Source organism: Palaemon carinicauda, chromosome 23 (genome assembly GCF_036898095.1).
Source record: "Palaemon carinicauda isolate YSFRI2023 chromosome 23, ASM3689809v2, whole genome shotgun sequence".
Taxonomy (NCBI): domain Eukaryota; kingdom Metazoa; phylum Arthropoda; class Malacostraca; order Decapoda; family Palaemonidae; genus Palaemon; species Palaemon carinicauda.
The window spans coordinates 92,211,442-92,234,040 of NC_090747.1; the positions used below are offsets into that span (position 1 = coordinate 92,211,442).

At 34.4% G+C, this 22,599-nt stretch overlaps 1 protein-coding gene across 5 annotated transcripts in view; it reads right to left on the minus strand.

Annotated features, from left to right (window-relative positions):
* Nucleotides 1-10,086: 10,086 nt before the first annotated feature.
* LOC137617241 (glutamate-gated chloride channel-like) overlaps nt 10,087-22,599 on the minus strand; it is a 959,538-nt gene continuing 947,025 nt past the window's right edge. For all 5 annotated transcript variants that reach the window (XM_068347202.1, XM_068347206.1, XM_068347204.1 and 2 more), the window contains 5 exons: nt 21,090-21,224; nt 19,548-19,777; nt 17,065-17,421; nt 16,578-16,607; nt 10,087-14,617 (listed from right to left, as the gene is read on the minus strand). In XM_068347202.1, coding sequence (XP_068203303.1) covers nt 14,387-14,617; nt 16,578-16,607; nt 17,065-17,421; nt 19,548-19,777; nt 21,090-21,224 — 983 coding nt within the window. In that variant the 3' untranslated portion in view covers nt 10,087-14,386. The remainder of the gene's footprint in view (nt 14,618-16,577; nt 16,608-17,064; nt 17,422-19,547; nt 19,778-21,089; nt 21,225-22,599) is intronic.

Consider the following 22,599-nt stretch of genomic DNA (forward strand, 5'->3'; position numbering starts at 1 on the left):
CTGCATGGGCACGAAACTGGACTTTTCTCGATTTACACAATCCCCAGTTTGGGGTAAAAGGAGAGAAGCTTGTCCCAATACTAAATATTCCGTTTCCGAAAGGAGAGGATCAGCCAATCATCCAGATATCTTAGGACACGTATGGTGTCGGCATACACCCAAGCATAGAGGAGTGTGAACACTTGAGGGGCAGTGGATTAGCACCTAAAAGTAGAGGTCTTTCAGGTCCAAGTCATAAGTTGTTTCTCCCTATGGCATCTCGCAGAGTGCTCATCGTCTCCATCTTGATTGAGGTATGCAACACAAACTCGTTCAAGGGGTTGAGGTCAATGCCCAATCTCCAGGCCCCAGTTGACTTCTCCACTAGGAACAGACAGTTGTAAAAGCTTGGAGAGCTGTCCTTAAAATCTGTAGAGTGCCTTTAGGCAACATTTTCTTTACTTCAGCCTGAAGGGCGAGGTCCTTTTCCAAAATAGGGAGCTACTGTATAAATAATGTCAGAATTTGAGTGATTGAAGAATCAGAGCAAATGAATGGGATGCGGTACTTGTCCCAAAGAAGCTCTACCGTCAAATCCTCGGCCCAACGATACTGCCACTTTACCCACTGGTTGGACAGGCATCCCACCACTCGTAACAATTGTAGGAAGATAATGCTGGCCCTAGTACCCTCAGGTTCCTCTCCTGCTCGTTCATCTTCTGGCCTGGCCAGAATAGGAAAGAAAAATCTGAACAACTTCCGATGCTCTTCTACCTGTGCTCTTGGAACACAGTTAGACTTCTATATGCTGTAACAGTTTAGATGTAGAAATAAACGAGTACTCTCAAAATCTGGTCATGAATCCAAATGTTAATAATTCTCAGTTAGGAATGCAAAATTGGCATTTAGGGTTTAAGATGAGGAATCCTTTTGATATTCTCTGTGGTTATGGTAACAAATAATTGCTGACAGTGAAGATCATCTTATGGTTAACCCCCCCAAAAAAAAAATTTTGGCGCTAAAAAGTGGTGGTTATGTTGATGATCATGACAACTTGAATCGAATGCGAAATCTATCGGTTAACTGTATTAATGTTATTTGATATAATGTTAAAATAAGTGAAAGGGCCCTGAAAGAAGTGTTAGCGATGAAATGAGTGAGGAGGTCATAGAATAAGTGTTGAAATATGAGAAGGGCCTGAAATAAATTTTGAAATAAGTGAGGCCATAAAATAAGTGTTGAAACAAGTGAGAAGGCTCTGGAATAAGTATCGAAATTGGTTAGAAGGTCCTGATATCAGTGTCAAAATATGTTTAGAAGGCCCTGATTTAAGTGTCAAAATAGGTTAAAAGGCCCTGAAATAAGTGTCGAAATAAGTAGAAGCCCCGATATAAATATCAAAATAGGCTAGAAGGCCAAGAAATAAGAGTTGAAATAGGTTAGAGGACCCTGAAATAAGTGTCAAAATAGGTTAGGAGGCCCTGAAATAAGTGTGAAAATTGATTAGTAGGGCCTGAAATAAGTGTGAAAATTTATTAGTAGGGCCTGAAATACGAGTCAAAATAGGTTAAAAGGCCCTGAAATAAGTGTTGAAATAGGTTAGAAGTCCTGATATAAGTGTCGAAATAGGTTAGAAGGCCCTGAAATGAATGTCGAAATAGGTTAGAAGGCCCTGAAGTAGCCTAAGTGTCGAATAGGTTAGAATGGCACAAAATAAGTGTCAAAATTGATTAGAATGGCCTGAAATAATTGAGAAGGCCATGAAATAATTTTGAAATAGGTTGGAAGGCCTTAAAATAAGGGAGAAGGCCCTAAAATAAGTTAAAATAAGTGAGAAAGCCCTGAAATAAGTTAAAATAAGTGAGAAGGCCCTGAAATAAGTTAAAATAAGTGAGAAGGCCCTGAAATAAGTTAAAATAAGTGAGAAGGCCCTGAAATAAGTTAAAATAAGTGAGAAGGCCCTGAAATAAGTTAAAATAAGTAAGAAGGCCCTGAAATAAGTTAAAATAAGTGAGAAGGCCCTGAAATAAGTTAAAATAAGTGAGAAGGCCCTGAAATAAGTTAAAATAAGTGAGAAGGCCCTGAAATAAGTTAAAATAAGTGAGAAGGCCCTGAAATAAGCGAGAAGGTCCTGAAATAAGCGAGAAGGTCCTGAAATAAGTGTTAGATTATGTAAGACCCTGAAATAAGTGTTAAATTAAGGTAGAAAGCCCTGAAGTAAATGTTAAAATAAGTCAGAAGACCCAGAAATAAGTGTTAAAATAAGTGGGAAGGCCCTGTAATAAATGTTAGAATAAGTGATGAGGCCCTGAAATAAAGTGTCAGAATAAGTGAGAAGGCCCTGAACTAAGTGTTAAAATAAGTGATAAGGCCCAGAGGTACATGTTAAATTAATGAGAATGTCCTAATACAAGTCTTAAAATGAATGAGAATGCCCTAAAATGTTACAGTAAGCGAGTGCAAAGGCCCTGAAATAGAAGTTAAAATAACTGAGAAGGGCGTGAAGTAACTGTTAGAATACGTGAGAAGACCCTGAAATAAGTGGTAAAATAAGTGTGAAGGCCTGAAATAAAGTGTTAAATAAATGAGAAGGCCCTTAAATAAGTGATAACATGAGTGGGAATGCCATGAAATAAGTGTTAAAATCAGTGAGAAGACCCTGAAAGAAGTGTTAAAATCAATGAGAAGGACCCGAAATGAGTGTTTAAATGTGAAAAGGCAATAAAATAAGTATTAAAATAAAAGAGAAGGCCCTGAAATAAGTGTTAAAATTAAGTGAGAAGCCCCTGCAATATGTGTTAAAATAAGCGAGAAGCCCCTGCAATACGTGTTACAGTAAGTGAGAAGCACCTGCAATACGTGGAAAAATCAGCGAAACGGTCCCGAATTAAGTGTAAAATCTGTGAAATTGTGAAAGCCCCGAAATAAGTGTTAAGTGCAAAATAAGTTAAAATAAGCGATAAGGCCCTGAAATAAGTGTTAAAATAAGTGAGAAGGCCCTGAAATAAGTGTTAATATAAGAGGAGCAGAGAGATGTTTATTTACAAGAAAAGCCAACCATGGTGGAGCAAAATCCATTTGAGGAACGCTGTGAATCATGCTGTAGGTAATTTTGATACTTTAATTTCTCGCCACTTACAAGAGCCATATTTTTCCACCTGGTAATCTTATATTTACTATTTCTAACCAGTACTATCGCTGCAAATCACTCATTAAGGTGGTTTCCTCACCCCTAAACCCAATTTCCCACTGGAAACGGCCATAATTACCTCTGCCAACGAAGTTAGAGTTGACGTTATGTTTTCGCCGTTGTTTGTTTGTGTGAACAACTTTACCGGCCACAATTTTATTCAGTGTTACTTTCAGGGATTAACTGATATGTTCAGGCGTGGAAGTGATTCCATTTTGAAGGTCCTAGGTCAAGGTCGACAAAAAGGTCTGGAAATAGGCTGCCGTGGCGGAGGTCTGTGCTCTACAGAGTGGCCCCTCTCGTTGTTAATGTAAGGGGGGGGGGTACTAATGAACGGGTGGTTTGCCCAAATAGTCTGGTCCGAAATTGATAAAAAAAAAGATAACGGGCAGGAAAATGCAATTAAAATGTATTTGGCTAAATACGACAGTTTCTGCTAAGAAACTTAGCATTAATAAAATCATTATCAAAGTCTACTGTACTTAATTACGAAGGACAAAACTAAATCGCTGCCAAAAAAAAAAAAAAAAAAAAAAAGGAGAAAAATCAACAGGGAGTTTGCACCTTGGGATAAGATTACCTACCTCTGTACGTCTTTGGTTTGAGATACACTCAGTTCCCATAACAACAAATAAGATTAGTTTTATGACTAAAGGGCTATATGGTCAAAGAGTTTTTGGGGCCACTGTGCATGCTATACGACCAACTAACCATGTAAACAAATAAGCAAAACATGACTCAAGTTAGCAGAACCAAGATAATCACCCACTGATTATGGAATATATTTCCTCTTTTTATTATACAGAGTAAATATATAAAGCCTTTCTTAGAAGAAAATTGTCTTTTTCTCTTGTTAATGATTTATACTATGGATTTGACAGCCAGTGCAAATGTGGCAGCCACAGAATGCTTACAATTCGTCTGGTTAAGTAAGTTTAGCAAATAAATGCATGAATTCTGACGGGAGCCTTGGGCGTAGTGGAACAGGGTTGGAATAATAGCCTACAGTAAGACAGTACTTGAATCCTCCGTTACTTCGGATAATAGTTACGCTAAGTACTGTATTCTTATTTACGTCTATCGGTTTGGGATCAAATAGTAATTCCCATTGTTACCACGCGACTATGCATAGATATTTTTTTCAATCTAATCAGTAACACACTAAGTTTAACCAATAGTCATTGACTTGAACTTCAGCTATAAACGCAGAAAATAAACCTGGTAGGCCTACCGTAAAATTTTGCACTAGTGCCCTACAAATTGGTTCGACTTATGCATGTCGATTATATCATCGCTTACAGAAGAATTGAAGACATTATACATATATTGTTTGTAATGAAAAGCAATGGAGACTTACATTACTATTGAAAAACTACAAATCATAAATCATATATAAAGGATTAGCCTAATCGATAATATCAATAACCAATCACAGCATAGCCGTAGACCTACATTTGTTAAATACGATAGCCAATCATCAATGCACAATAGAAAAAATATTAAGGAGTAATAATTTAGTTAAACATAGCTTGAAGTAACCATCAATCAATTACTTCATTCTCCATAGCATGAAGTAACCACCAATCAATTACTTCATTCTCCATAGCTTGAAGTAACCATCAATCAATTGCTTCATTCTCATTAAGCCAATTTATTATTATAGTCATCATCGTATTAACTTATTTGTTATGAACCTATAAAAATCGAGCATATCCTTAACACTTACTTTGACGCTGACACCTGGCGCGTAAAACTGTTGTAAACATCATGTAAACAAACCCGCAACTTCGTATTCAGTATCTCGGTTACTTTCAAACAAACGTTCAAACGCGTAAACGATTGTTGACACTTTCATTACGCAAAGCACGTTCCTTTTGCGTAATCAGTATAAAAGTTTATCGTCACTAGCTTCAATCACTACGCAAGGGAGACTGCCACTAAGTGCTATGAACATGCTGAACGAATCCAAGGATAATATAGTTTTCTAACAAGAGGAAATCTCAGCACAAACGTCATTGGGTGTGGGATTGACAGCGCCATCTATTGATTGCAAATCGAGAATTGTTATCGTTTGACGAGAGAGAGAGAGAGAGAGAGAGAGAGAGAGAGAGAGAGAGAGAGAGAGATGTCAAGGGCAAAATAAATAACATTCTTCGATTATTTCGAGTCTTGGTAGGAAATATTTCTCGTAATTATTATAACAATCTTACCTTCATTCTCTCCATGAAGATCACAGCAATAGGCCTAGATTTAAACTGTATTAAAGTAAAAGCATGTAATGAACCCCGATTTCCTTCATTCTACCAATCCAATAAATAATCACCAGGACTTGAAATTAAAAGATAAATCAATGTGTAAGTTTATTGGACATGTTGACCATTATAAAGCGACTTTACACCTTTCTTATAAACAAGATTACAACAGAAAGCAAACAGGGCCGGAAGTTTCCTGGAACCCGTGAGACGAAATAAAAAGCATTTTTAAACATTTTTCTTTATCATATAAAAGGCTAACATCTAGGACAGTACACCTTACAAGAGATAACATATAATGATTATTCATTGATATTCATGACTACACTACAGTAATGGACTTCCAATATCATTGAAAACAGAAATCATAATATACACGATGACATATGACAAAATTTTAATCGCCTCTTGTTATTGTCTTTATAAAATTCAATTGGTTAAGCAAGTTTAACAGTTTACTGTCCAGGAAATTCATTTGATAATTTCTCAGTATTGAGGAAAATTTGGAGAAAATGGATACTTTCACAATGCAATTTGTTCATTAGTTAGCACATTAAGTTTATTGATCAAAAAGAAAATGTCACAACATAAACAGAAATTGATTAAATAGAATTTATAAATGAAATTAATCCAAACATGAGGATTTTTAATGTGACGTCCAGGGAATTATATATATATATATATATATATATATATATATATATATATATATATATATATATATATATATATATATATATATATACATATATATATGTATGTATGTGTGTGTGTGTGTGTAAAATTTGAGCGATAGGAATGACTCCGACAACTTAGTCTAAATAACTTGTCTATAAAGTCCGTAGTATACAGACTAGTGCCAAAGTAAAACCAACATTATTTCCAGTATCTCTGGATATGAGCCAAGCACCACATTCATAAACTTTGTAAAATACGAATTTTCTAGACAAATAAAAACATTGTGGTCGACTTGAAATTTGTCACAAATATAATAGCAATAACGGATAAAAATTAACTTTTACCTCAGTGATGGTTTTTAACATTAACTTTGTAAAATAGTCTCGGTTGTTGTTGACTCTGCCAAGCAATGTTGCCAGGAAAATGGCCTCCACTTGAGTCATTAAAATCGAAATTACTGTGATTTGAACATATTCCCTTTCTAAAATGATCTTTCTCCATAACAAACTGTTAAGCAGTAATTCACTCTCGGGGTAAAATATAAATAATCTATCAATTGAGGGTTTTCCGTCCATATGTCAAAGTAATTTTTAAGTTAATACGGCTATTCATGATTCCAAAACTCTCCAATCATTAACACCCACCAGGAATTCGAACAAATCATGTAGCCGTCATAGAACGAATTTAAACAATGAAAAATATTCACAATTTGAACGCTATACAGTCTTCATATATAGCTCATTTGTTGTTAGCAAGTCTTGCACTTAAATTGTTCAACGGGACAGGTTAATCAGTACTTTAGTGATACCCGCAAAACAGTACATTAATTTTTCGTACCATTTTTTTTTTTTACAATATAAACATGCTCGAAAATCCGTACATACCCCGTTTTTCCTAGTGCCTTCGTATTCCAAAAGAGTATGTAGTATGGTTCTGGCCGTACCTGAACTTCTTCAATTGCCCTACTGTAGCATTCTTCAATGTTGTTAGAACAATTCTCTCCAAGATTCTGCTAAGAAATGTAAACAGTATTCTTCCGCCCAATTTTATGTTGGTCCATAGTCTTTGTAACGGCGACCCTATGTCAGTTTTCTTTGTTAAAGTTTCACTAGTTCTAACGTAGGCCTAGAATTCATTTAGAATTTCTTTTCTGATACTCCATAATCTATAAATTACATTTCTATACTTAAACAAGTTTACCCCATTTAATAATAGTAGCAGCCGACGTAAGGTTCCCGGTACCTCGTTGTTCATTCCAAAAAATTTATAATTGTTGGCACATTACTAAATTAAAAAATGGTTACTGCGAAGTTGGTAGTATAAGTAAACTTGTCATATTTGTAACGGGTTCCAGGCGTAGCATAACCTTTCATTGCAAACTTTATTATATTAGCTATTGTACAACCTGCTTTCGATAAATTCTCTCTGACAAATACTTCTCTTCACAGGTTCACGAACACTAAAATTTCAACTAACAAGCTTCCCTCTTCTTCTTTTGGTTGCCGAGTTATACAATTCTTCCATCCTTAATTTCAAGTTGGCCAAGAAAGGAAAGAATTCTTGAAACTGTCTTTGTTTTAACACCAGGGTACGGTGATCACATCGGAAAGGCGATTTCGGTTATCGTGAAAGTATGCTTCAGATTTGTGGTTTATATATTGCATCTCTTGAGTAACTAGTTGAAGTCATCTCACATGGTGTGGATAAAGCTGCTTTATTTCCTGGTGCATTCAATATAGTTATATATACTTATACATCGATATTTTGTAGCACTTATTTCTTGTTCGGTATATTATGTACCATTCAATTCTTGTTCGGTAAACTTCCTTGTTCCAAACTGCGGGCGTATTTTTCGGCCTCCCTATCAACTAAAATAGATGGAAAGTTTCTTGGGTTATAATAAATTGTAATTAAACTTTTCTCGTAACAAAAGATACAAAAAGGTCTTATACGAAAGCCTCAAGTTTTACTTTAATCTTTCTCTCTCTCCTTTGTAATACGTTGGGATAACTTGATTGGCTACCTATTGTGGTATTTTTTACATTCTTCCAGCTTTATGGCCTGCCTTTTGTACTACAACTCCGCCAGCTTTTTGCTAGGTTTTTACAACATATCTATTCTTATATGCTGATCTCTTAATTCTAATTTCATATGTCCATTCTATTTTCTCAGGTTACGTCTATACAACCCATGACTCTCCCTTCATTTCTTTACGATTTGTCGTCCTATAAGCAAGTTCTTACTTGCCCTGTATCAAAGACCTAGGTCTTGTCTGTATCAGATGGGGTTATTCAGTCTTACAATAGGGCTTTCATTTAAACTAGACTCGGTACTCGGTAGAGCACATACCTTCGCCCACATCATGTTGTATATCACAAGATAGGCAAATTAATTCTGCACACTTTCACGAATATTTCATGCAAATCGGATGAAAATTGACCACCACACGATATAGAAAAAAGACGTTTTTTTACCTTTACTTGACCTTGGTCTTTGAGACAATCACCCTCAAAATCTGATCAAATTATCCTTGGATCATGGCTTATCATCCAACCAAATTTCTAAGATTATGTCAAATAGTTTTTGAGTTATGCGAATCACACACAAAAAAACATACAAACAACGGGTAACAAACATAAATAAACTAGAACGGCCACTCGGTAGAGCGCATACCTCCACCTATATCATGTTCGGCAATTAAATTAAGCACAGCTTGGCACTAGTTTTATGCAAATCAGAACAAAATGGCCACGATATGAAAACAAAGACGTGTTTGACCTTTTGTGATCTTGGCTTTTGACACAATCCCTCTCAAAATCTAATCAAATTGTCCTTGGATTATGGGCAATCATCCCACCAAATTTCATGAGATTCGGGCAAATAGTTTTCGACTTATGCGAATCACAAACACACAGACAGACGTAAAACCATAGGCCTATGAAAACATAACCTTCGTAACGAAGTTGGATACTATACTCAATTTTTTTTAATGAGGCGTATTTGCACCGAGTCGTAGCGGTGCCCTTTTAGTTCGGAAAAGTTTCCTGCTTGCCGATTGGTTAGAATTATCTTGTCCAACCAATCAGTGATCAGGAAACTTATCCGAGCTAAAAGGGCACCCCTGCGAGTCGGTGCAAATCTGCCTCACTAAAAAGAATTGCCTATAGTATGGTCATCTGAGAACTGGATTTAGCTGGTAAACCCCGTAGGCCTACATATGAATAGCTTGTATGAATTGCTTAAAATGATATAATTATGGATGTAAAATTGTGATAATATTGTGTTTTTTTTTTTTTTTTGGAATATGGAGCACAGAATACAGAACGATCTTGTTTCTAAAGAAAACAAATATTTAGCCCGGGATAAGAAATAAGACAATTATGACAAGATAAAATATTAAATGAAGTAAATATAAAAAATGCATTTGGCGTATAAACAATGAATTAAAAGCAATAAATAATAATAAAAAAAAATGAAAGTTTTAAATCGTTCCGAGGAATAAGATTTTAAAAGGCCTGATGGCAAAAAAAAAAAAGAAATATCTCACTTTTGACAATGTATTATACCTTATTTTCATATGTTAGTTTCTTTCTTATATATATATATATATATATATATATATATATATATATATATATATATATATATATATATATATATATATATATATATATATATATATATATATATATATATATATAATATATATATGAATTATTTCAGAATATGAATTTTAGTAGTACTTTCCTAGCTTTAGAATTTCATTTCTGGTTATATTTCGCTAGATTTCGCCAATGATTTGGTAAGTGAAACTAGAACAAAACTCGAATGCAGAACACACTAAAAATTAATTCAATAGATGTTTTGTGTATAGGAAGCTCTTATTTCAGCGGTATATTTTAGCAAAGTGATGTGAAAATGACAGGAGAATTTCCATCACAAAAAAAAAAAAAAAAAAAAAAAAAATTTACTGGCATTTGGAAAAAAAGGACAATTAAAAAATATGTGCACTTGTATACACATGACATACACCTTATGTAAGAACACTGGAAATACGTTGGTAAAGTTGTTGATATAATTGGCAAAATCGTTTAATATATTGTTAAAGGGAGTGAGCAAATCACCCAATTCCAATGAAGATTTTATGAATGTTTTTACAAAATCGTATATTTGTGTACAGACAGACACGTTATAAAATCGAAAATAAATATTCCTGCTAAGAGATACACCTATAGTCCATTTCTTTTATCGAGGCATATTTGCACAGACTCGCAGGGGTGCCCTTTTAGCTCGGAAAAGTGTCCTGATCGCTGATTGGTTAGAATTATCTTGTCCAACCAATCAGCGATCAGGAAACTTTTCCCAGCTAAAAGGGCACCCCTGCAAGTCGGTGCAAATATGCCTCGATAAAAGAAATGGACTATAGTATTCCTAAGAGAAGTTTAGTCGAACGTACACTGATTTAAAAAGTGTATCGCTATCAGTAACTTTTTTTCCTTTAGAAGTATAGAAGCTGAGAAATTGTTGTAAGATATTACTATCTTGGATTAGTTATGTTTAAAACAACGATTTCTGCTGTAAATTCTTAAATTCTTGCTTGAGGGTACACTCAAGCACTCTATTCTATCTGATTTCTCTTCCTCTTGTTTTGTTAAAGTTTTTATAGTTTATATAGGAAATATTTATTTTAATGTTGTTACACTTCTTAAAATAGTTTATTTTCCATTGTTTCCTTTCCTCACTGGTCTATTTTCCCTATTGGGGCCCCTGGGCTTATAGCATTCTGCTTTTTCAACTAGGGTTGTAGTCTAGCAAGTAATAATAATAATAATAATAATAATAATAATAATGATAATAACAACAAGCAAAGGTTTGCTTGCTCCTGTATAGCCGATAGTCATACTAAGTCAAATTGAATCGAATTAAAAAGTATGTATTTCTGACAATTCTCATTTTTCAAATAGGAAAGACAACCCGATTCTCATACGGCAAATTGGATGTTTATTGAAAGGGGGATTGATTTTATTTAGTTTTTCACAAAGGAAAACCCTCAATGAGTTTAGTGATGAGATTTTTTGAAGGTAATTATGCCCTATATTACATAAGTTAAACTCTACCCGCTGAAGGCTTCCTAGTATACTAACCTTTAATCTAAAATAAAATGATCTCATTAAATTGTATTTACTAAACGGTATAGCTTACATTTTCAGTATGCCTAATTTTAGTTGCTTGGATTTCTGAGCCAATCTTCATCCCTTTATACCTAGCTAAGAAATTCTAGGTTTTCTTTTCCATTGGTTTTCGTACGAAGATACCACACATGCATGAACACTCTACTTTACATCGAAAGATCATTTCATAACCATGGCAATTTCTTTATTATTACTTTAACACATATTTCTGTCCCGATTTCCGAATATGAAAACTATTAGGGAGGAAAAATATTTTAAGGATTTACTTGAAGTATCACTTCCGTATTCTACTCCACCCATTGATAAACTAAAATATCTCTTCCACTTCTCTCAATCTGCATTTGCTCAGCTTTTCTCTTTATTGACATTTTGCTGAAAATGCTACTGTACAAACACACGAATGGGGTTTATCTTTACCCTCACGTCGATGCGTTACGTATGTCTTTAATTATTCATGCATAAAGTGTTTATATAAGAATGTATGTCTTAGATAAATTTGCAACCTAAATACCAAAATGAATCGTCTCAGGATTAACTTAACTTTTGTACCACACTGACCAAAGCAGGTTCATTACACAACAATAACTCGAACGGGTCCACTCCAATTTCAAGCGACCATTATGGCTTGATTCGTTTCATCACCAATTTTACTAAAATTTGTTTTTTCTACCCTGGGGTGAGCTGAAAATTCAATTATTTTGATGAAAAGGTAAAATTCATTCAAGAGGACTATGAAATATGGTGAACTAGGCCCTACATAATCAGTAGTAACTATCTAGACTTTCCTGATATTTGGCTTCGAAATTTGTAATAAAAATGTAAAAAAATATTCCCTCAATGTGAATCATGACACAATAATTCCTAAATTATACTGCAGTCTATCTTTAGAATACAGACACTGAGATTTATATATCCTCTGTTATGAAAAACGGACATTATATGTATATAATCTTTGATTTTCAAACAAAATATAAAGTATATTGTACCTCACACTCAACAAGAGGCTGAGATATATATGTGACCATCCTAGACATGCAAATCATAATTTCGACAAAATACCCGATTGCTCATTATACAAGACCTAATTTTACTTCGAGCGAGGGGTCAATCCTTGAGGTCATCAGCATGACCTTTGATTGTCTGCTTTAAATGTCATGGGGACATGATTTCTCTTACTGACTAAAACATGCAGTGCTCAGACAACTTTTAACAAGGCTGTATTACACTTAACATTACAAAATGGAGTTACCCTGGGTATTGTATTTACATGTTGATAGGGGAATCATTTATAAAGATACTTCCAAGTACAAAGCTGTCGTCTGTAAGGATCATGAGTTCACAGGAGAAAGGAAGAGGAATTTGTCGAAACACTTCGCTAAACAGAAACATGTAACCAGTATACAAAAACCTGTAACTGTCCAGAGGAATTTCACTTTACCTAAAATTACTGGTCCAGAGAAAACTAAAGAAACTTTATTTGCGGCTCAAGAAAAATAGATAAGACTTCTCAGCATGATTTCTAAATTGCTGGTTGGAAGAACGGATTGGCAATTTGGCCTAATTTCGGTGTAAACGATACTCACAACTATATTTTTTTTTTGTGAGATATCAGAATGTGGATGACATCGCTAAAGGCGGTGAGATGGTTATGAACAGTGTGGAGTGCGTTTACAGATTTTCAATCTTCTATCTCATCTAACAAACGAGCACCTGGAGCAGCCATTCCATTTGTACTTCCATATATGAATCTCTAGTACTTCCTTATGCAAATTTGAGTTCTTAAAAGGTTTTACGAAAAAATATACGTTATGGAAAGAGATTATAATTACGTATACATACTCATAATCATTTAATAATTCACCTAAAAAGTGTTTTGAGGTTTGTTAACTATTGCGAAGATGATTATGTTCGTGGTTTGGTTTGAATGGCTGTTAAAGAGAATCTATAAAAGTTAAAGCTAGGATTTCAATAGATTTTTAAAGATTAATTTCTAAGTTTTTTCAAATATTCCTTTTGCTCCAGGGAACAATTAATAGAGTCTGTTGATGTGCTGAGTCTGGAAATGGAGCAATGACCTTTTGCAATTACCACATTTATTATTATTATCACGACTATTTCTTGATGTTGGTGAAACAAAATTGGGACGCCAGATTAATTGTGTACCTTATCAATTGATATATGCATCCTATTCATGAAGGAACATTTAAAAGAGGCATTGCATTTGGGTAACTATGCTAACCCCTTTTGCTTCTCCTAATTTATTCCATTGTAGCAAAGAAAAAATGTCCATTCTCTATCAATTCTTTCGTTGGATCACATGAAACATGTGCAATTCATGTGCAACTTACAGTATCTACAGACCAATTAAGATTTAAACTTTGCTTTTACTTATTAAAGTTTCTTCATATAACAAAAATGATACCTGCACGCAATTAAGCATAACAACGAGAGCACACACAAACTAAAGTTGAAAAACTGAAATCCATTAGCATCTCTATACTGTTCATAATTTTTTTTTATATATGTTCATAAGTTAATGGCCAAGGGTTGTTTTCCAGAATAAAAGAGCCTTTGAAAAATCAGTACAGAACAGTAAATTGTTTGTTTGTGAAGTAACAGTTATACATTACTGCCTGAAAAAAAAAATAGAAGAATGAATAACAGAGAAGCTCGTATGATACCCTTACTATAGATAAAAACACGTCATACATACACTTTACATCCTTACTTCTAAAAAACGACTAATAACCTTTTCAGCACAATTCTTATCCTCTAACAAGCCTTGTAGACATCGTTTAGCGGATGACGTCACGTGCAAAAATAAGCCGGTGATTTAGTAATCTCATATCAAAAGTATACGGGCTTGATTTTATACCCACTCTGAGTATAACTGGAAGTCTGAGAAAACACTGTCTTTCCTTCAAAAAGCCCTCTTGTAATGGCAACACCGAATACGTCACGAGGGTAAAGGTAAGCACTCTCCGTTTCCTTTCCGAGCAAGCAAAAAACGGAATAGGACACATCGTTTTAGCAGTCATCATCTCTGCCACCTTATAAAAATAATGTAAACATAAAAAAAGTGGGTTTCCAAGTCTTCAGCGATGCTTATCCTCTTCCCTGAATAAGTAGGCGCTCCAGTAGGCGACGTTGAAGAGGGCGAAGATTAGGGGGAACGTGATTCTAGCGATGACGTCGATGCGCTTACTTCTGGTGGGGAACTTGGCCAACCAAGAGCGCCAGCAGCTGACGGAGGGGCCTTGTAGATGGACCTCACAGGATCTCAGGCCGTGTGGTCCTCCTTCTCTGAACGGTGGCACCAGAGGACGCTGTTGGGAGTAACGGATTTTGTTATGGATCTTTATATTATTATTATTTTTATTGCTAGCTAAGCTACAATCCCCGTTGGAAAAGTAAGATGCTATAAGCCCAAGGTCTCAGGGAAAAATAGCCAAGTAAGGAACGGAAATAAGGAAATAAATAAACAATATAAGAAGTAATGAACAATTAAAATATTTTAAAAACAATAACAACATTAAAAAAGATATTTCATATATAAACTATAAGATTTATGTCAGCCTGTTCAACATAAAAACATTTATATGACAATCCTGATAGTACGGGGATTTCAAATCAAAATGAACGAATTGCTTGGTGGGTAAGAAATACGGTGCTCTTCTGACTTGACTCTGTAATGTCTAGGGATTACTTAGATGCAAATGTAACAATGAATTTTATGGGGGGGGGGGGGGGGGATTTGTGTTGAAAACACTAAAACAAAACTATGAAGTCAACTGAAATATTGTTGTAACATTAAAATTTGTTATTAAGAACGAGGGATTCTACTGATATACGAAATGTAAATCAACTCCTCACCAGAGACTATCATTTTAAATCTTTATAGAAATGAATCTTTTTTCAAGCACATGGGGATCATGATTTAATGCTTGAATCTTCACATTAATTACACAATCCATACACACACAGTGACACATAAAGCAGGCGGGCGCCAGTTATCACTAAAGCTTTGAAAAAAATCTGAATAAATATATTCATTTATATAATCATAAATCAATTTAATATCAATCATATTCTTCATCGAACTTAGAACTTTTTAACCTTAATAATATATAGAGCATTGAAATTAAAACGTAATAAAATTAAGATAAGGTTATGGTTGTTCCAAAGCATTGCCCATGCATCTGCAAGGACCCCAATAAAACGAGCACGAAAATACACTGTTTAACTCAACAAAATATTTTGAAAGGATTGTTTTCAATTACTTTTCAGTGTACCGTGAAATGGCAGTTGAGGATTAGAAATGATACTATAAGAAAGATTACTCGAGTGCTATATGTGGATGAGATCATGGTGAGGGATAGATGGAGATGGTTTGGGCAAGCTCTTCGCACTCCCCAAGAGAGATTAATTTATCAAACATTTAATTGGGCTCCATTACGCACTAAAAAAGTTGGAAGACCCAGGCCTACATGGCTGAGGACTATGAAGCGTAAAGTAGGAGAGGATGAATGGAGAAGTATTAATTTGCTCAAGACAGAGACGACTGGGGAAATCTAACCAAGGCCCTTGACGTCAATAGGCGTAGGAGGAGATGATATTCAGATGACTAACATCTAGAAACAGTTTAATTATTATAATTACTAAGAGAAATAGATAAAAAAAATATAGTGAAATCTGAATTTATTTCTCTTCGATGGTTTCAATTCCCACCGTCCAACGCCACCCCGCCCCCAATCCGAAGCTCCCCACACTTTTAATAATGATCAAAACTGGAATTTACAGAATTGATTTAGCAGTACTATAAAGTCGTCTTGTCATTAACATTATTGGTGTTTATCAAAATACAATGCAAGAACAAAACATCGATATGTAATAAATGTATTAATAAAAAAGTATGACAAAAACAGAGATACTGACAAACAAAATGCAATTATAGAAGTTATCATATGAAAAGTGCTATTTAGAAAGCTGCATACACGGTACCCTCATTTCACTTTATTATTATTATTATTATTATTATTATTATTATTATTATTATTATTATTATTATTATTATTATTATTATTATTATTATTATTATTATTATCCTAAAATTCAGTGTGCATTGCCTGAAAAAGAGGCAATGAAGCTTAAAGAGGAGAAAAAGTATGTGCTTTAGATAAGCTGTCAATTGAAACAATTAAATATTCACAATAATTTAACAATGTTTCAGAAGTCTTATATTTCCAGTAATATTCTCAAACACATGAATATCAAAACAACACTCACCATGGCAAATGCAGGAACTCCATTTTCCATCTGCAACATTAAAATCACCTTATTTATAGTTCATTATAACTGCCACAATAATCAACATGAATTTCTTAAATTACAGATATATAACGTAGCAAGAAATCTCAGATATCAACTTCTCAATGTAAACAAATTCTCATTATACATTATTGATTCAGAAAAGAAATCATATATCTCAGCTTCTCAATATAATCAATTCTCATTATACATTTTTAATTTCAAAGAAGAAAACACAAATCTCAACTTCTCAATATAAAAAATTCTTATTATACATTATTAATTTCAAAGAAGAAAACACAAATCTCAACTTCTCAATATGAAAAATTTCATTATACATTTTTAATTTCAAAGAAGAAAACACAGATCTCAACTTCCCATTATAAAAAATTCTCATTATACATCATTCATTTATAAGAAGAATCCTGTTCACAGGCGTTTTATTGCATCTACAGAATCCACCTACCCTCTCTCTCACGATGCCATGATAGTCCGGAATCCGCCCGTCGTTATCCGGGGAATGCAAGTTGTCATGATGGTAATCTCTGCTGTGGCCGTAGCCGCCCTCGCCTCGGTCAGGAGGGCAGGCGATCATGGAGGCCGCCTCGCAGGCTGAAGGGTTGTCCTCGTCCCAATGTCTTCGGTTGATTCGACTGGCCGTGGCCTCGCAGGCTGCGTGCGCCGCCTCCTCCTCCCAGAGTCTGTGGTTTCTCTTGTACTGGTCGCGGTGCATGTCTGATCTGGAGGCGTAGTTGACCAGGGCGAATTCCAGCAGGGCTCCGAAGACGAAGGTCAGACATACGCCCGTCCAGACGTCTATGGCCTGCGTGATGAAGAGTGATAGGGTTTTTTATTAGTAGAGCAAAACATTTATGGTAAATGTACTGATTTTCTTCCTTGAGGGTAGGCAAGATGGGATAATAATCCAGTATTTAGGCAAGATACGTAAGATAAATAAAAATATAAGTAAAAATACATAAGAAAAATGGGTTCCAATGATTTTTTTTATCATTACAGCAAAACATTTACAGTAGACTACGTGTAGTGTTTTTTTTTTGTTTTTTTTTCTTTTTTTTTGTGAGGGTATCCAAAATAGGTCAAGACTTACGAATGCATTATTTAGCCCAAATACGTGAGCTAAATAAAAATTAAAGTAAAACTTCATCATAAGAAAAAATTGTGTTCTAACTCAAATGAAATATCTATTCCCGATAAAAATCCTACTATCATACCGAAACAGAAACTTACCTATGGAGATTACAAAATTTGTTAACTCATTCCATCAAAATATCCCACTTTAATCAGACCTTTTTCCGGCCCCGCTTTGATAATCTGACACGATAATGCCTCTAATTTCTCCTACTCTAATAATACATAAAATTTTAAATAGCTCTAATGAAAGGGCGAAACTTTTTGACATTAATATTCGGTGCCCAAACGCTCTTTGATCTCTGCAAAAAAAAAAAAAAAAAAAAAAAAAAAAAAAAAAAAAAAAAAAAAAAAAAAAAAAAACTCTCGGTAAAATGTAACATTATGCATAAAACGACGTATCTTTATCCGAATAAGAGTAAAATGAAAGTTCAATACTAATGGATTCGCTTAATCTCTCAACAGGCGAGTTTAATCAAGAGAGAGAGAGAGAGAGAGAGAGAGAGAGAGAGAGAGAGAGAGAGAGAGAGAGAGAGAGAGAGAGAGTCAACGTTGAATCATTGTAAAAACTGCTGGGCCAATCATTAACCATTTCGCGAAATGTATATATATAGTTCAGGCCAGTTTAATGAGAAGTTTTGATTAAAAAGACACTAAAAGGAAGAATTAGCTTTTAAATACTATTTTTTTTTGTCCTCGTTCAACAACATACTTAAAATCACACACATATATACATATATATATATATATATATATATATATATATATATATATATATATATATATATATATATATATGTATATATATATATATATATATATATATATATATATATATGTGTGTGTGTGTGTGCGCGCTTGCGCGCGCAATTACTGTACAATACCCTTGACTAAATAAGTACCAATAATATCTAGATTATAAAATGATCACGATAACTAAATTACTTACTGACTTACTGAACTTACCAATACACTAACACATTAAGTCTACAACCAAGTTCAATTCAAACCTGAAACTCAAAACCTATTCTATAAAGTTGCCAGAAACTACACAAAAAATAATTCTCTAACTAATTTAGAAATCTGGCATAAATTGAGACCATAAAGAAACGTGTTAAAACAATTTAAAAATTAATAGATACAATTATCCACATTTTATTTAGAAGCATGAATATAAACTTTGACATAAAACAAAACTACAAATATAGAGAAACAATTCCCAAAGAAAAATGAAAATTGGAGTATGATTCCTTCTCAAGATACATTAAGGCTTGCTTCACACAAGCGGATTGATGCCGCGCGGATTAGAACTCAATGATCAATATGGCCCTTCACATGCTGAACACTGCATGCGCTGCTAACGGTTTCAGTGTAGCGGCTTACAGAAACTACAAAACCGCTCAGGGGAAAATCCTTTCGTGCGAAGAAATGCCTCTTAACGCGCGGAAATATTTCCACATGGAAAAAATCCGCTCGTGGGAAGACATGCCTCTTAACGCGCGGAAATATTTCCGCACGGGAAAAATCCGCTCGTGTAAACACATGCCTCTTTAACGCGCGTAAATATTTCCGCACGGAAAAAATCCGCTCGTGGGAAGACATGCCTCTTAATGCGCGGAAATATTTCCGCACGGGAAAAATCCGCTCGTGTAAAGACATGCCTCTTTAACGCGCGTAAATATTTCCGCACAGGAAAAATCCGCTCGTGGGAAGACATGCCTCTTAACGCGCGGAAATATTTCCGCACGGGAAAAATCCGCTCGTGTGAAGCGAGCCTAAGCCCAAAAGAACACTGCTGACCTTTGTGTAGGAAACAGGAGGTAAACTCTGATTGATGCCGGCATTCTGGGTGGACATGGTGAGCAGCGTGGTGACCCCAAGAGCGACCCGGGCAGGCACCGCATGCTGGTCCAGCCAGAAGGACACCCAGGAGACGATGACCAACATGCAGCAGGGAATGTAGTACTGGATGAGGTAATACGAGAATTCCCTCTTGAAGATGAGGTTTACCTGGAGGCAGCTGTACTCGCCTGAAATGATTGGGTCACTGGGTCACATGTGAGGCTGAGTTTAGAGATCCAAGATGGATGAGAAACTGTTTTTATTTCAATTAATTTAAGCGAGGAATGGGGGATTAAAAGGAATGCAATTTAGGGCACAAAAGAAAGGCAAAATTATTAGGACGCATTCATGCATACAGTGCATACATACATACATACATACATACATACACACACATATATTATATATATACATATATATATATATATATATATATATATATATATATATATATATATATATATATATATATATATATATATATTTGTTTTTTCTTTAAATTAAAGGTAATTCAACCTTGTTTTCTCACCCTCTAAATGGAGAACATGAGACGCAAAGGGGACATAAATTCCTATAAAAATTGTTAATAAAGAGTCAGGCATGCTGGATACTCTAACGTTTTCCATGGGTATTGTATGAAGAAATGGTGATAAGTAATATCATCAAACTTAAGCGTCGTAAAAAAGGAAAACAAAATATATCTCAACTGTTGGTAATATCCAGTTTTAAAGCTTTACAAAGCCTATCTTGATAACATCTGCTTTAATCATTTATAAAGTTTTGCATAACACCAAGTTATCTTTGACGAAAATCAATTACCAGGAGACAATGAACGTTCAAAACAAAACAAAATGAAAGGGAATGAAAAGTGTTTTGGCATCTGAGGGAAAAAAGTTATTCATGCTGAGTTTGGCTTTATAAAGGAATACTTTCATTAAGTGAAATTCAAAGAGGCTGTAAAACCCATTAATAAACTTCCCCGTTATACTTGATTAAATCCTGTCATGTTCACCCCTCTTGTTTATTCAGATATCTAATAGGTGATATTTTCGTCTAGCTTGTTAGAAAGAATAGGAACTGGTTGACAACTATCTAGAATAAAAAAGACTTCGTCGAAAACTGTAGTCTCTTAGGATTGGATACAAAAGGAATTGCTCCTTTTTGAAGACCAAGAAATTATTGACTGACTTTATATTCATCTCTACAATTTTAATAAATCTAATTTCAAAACTTTTAACCGATAGTCTTTGAATTTGTCACGTTTCAAAACTTCTTGCTGATAATAAAATGCACGTGTTTGACCAAGCATGATGGCATATGACCTTACTGAAATCAGTATGGACCGGCAGGGGTCACTTGCCTTAAATAGGCAGTGTGCATCACAAGAAACTGGCTATCCTTTGATGAATCTAGACAATGAATCCTCTGAGGCCCTTTGCGTCAATAGGCGTAGGAGATGATAATGATGATGATGATGATGGCGTAGTAAATGGCACTTACCCGTATTAGTCTTGCTATTGCAGTACTTTGGTATAAACTTCTCGAGGGTGAAACGTGGCAAGTGAAGGTTTTTGGTGACCTGAATCGGTTCATTTTTCTCCCACAGAAACAGAAGATCCTCCGTGGTCCATCCATCTGCAAAGGTCAAAGAAAAGCAAATTCACTATACTCCAAAATTCTACTTGAAAAATAAAGTGCGGAAAATCCAAGTTTTTATTGTGTTTCTGTTAGATTTCCCTCTAGTGTTTTTTTTATCTATATTAAATACAAGCTCTAAACTTTAGTCTGTCAGATTTCCTTCCAGTTTTTTTTATCTATTCAAAATACAAGCTTTAAACTTTAATCTGTCAGATTTCCTTTCAGTGGTTTTTTATCTATATTAAATACAAGCTCTAAACTTTAATCTGTCAGATTTCCTTCCAGTGTTTTTTTTATTTATGTTAAACACAAGCTCTACACTTTAATCTGTCAGATTTCCTTCCAGTGTTTTTTTTATTTATGTTAAACACAAGCTCTAAACTTTAATCTGTCAGATTTCCTTCCAGTGTTTTTTCTTATCTATGTTAAATATAAGCTCTAAAATTTAATATGTCAGATTTCGTTCCAGAGGTTATTTTTCATCTATGTTAAATACAAACTCTAAACTTTAAGTCTTCTATATACTGAGCAATAAAATAGAGAAAAACCTGTATAATAAGAATTCTTTATATTAATTGGTACATCAGAGATGATTTATGAGATTGTACAAAAGAATTTTCTTTCGCATATATTAAAGAACTCCTAAACAATATTAATTGCAGAATGGTATGGTAAAAAGAAAATATAATCTAAAATTGGCTAAAATGAATGAGAAAAAAAGTGAATACTTTATTTGTATGCAATCGCTAACAGAAAATGTTTGCAGAGTATAACATTTTGCAAAACAAGAAACATTTTGAAGAATAAAACATGTTTTTATGAGTGATCTGCTTCAGTTTTTTCATAATGGAGGTTTCCTGTTATCTCATTACCAACAAACGATAATGGGAAAATTGCATGAAAATATGATATGCCTTTTTAAAATGTTCATCGCATTATATATGTAGCCTATACATATACTTCCATGTAAATGTCAACCATAATAGCATTTAATATCGAATTCTACATTGAGAATATTTATCTACTGGAATTCATTTATGATAATAGCTTCTAGCTGGGTAGAGATTCGAACCCCTGCGTCTCAGCCAGAACCATGGCTGCGAGGACTCTACCAACTGAGCTGTCTCTTGATAGCTCAGTGGGTAGAGTCTTCGCAGACATGGTTTCGGCTGAGAGACAGGTGTTCGAATCTCTACCCAGCCAGAAGTTATTATCATAAATGAATCCCAGTGGATATATATTCAACAAGGTAGAATTCGATATTGAATGCAATTGTGGTTGATCAAAACTACGAATGTTTGTGATATATATATATATATATATATATATATATATCATCATATACTTCCATATTTAATTTCTATTTACGCAG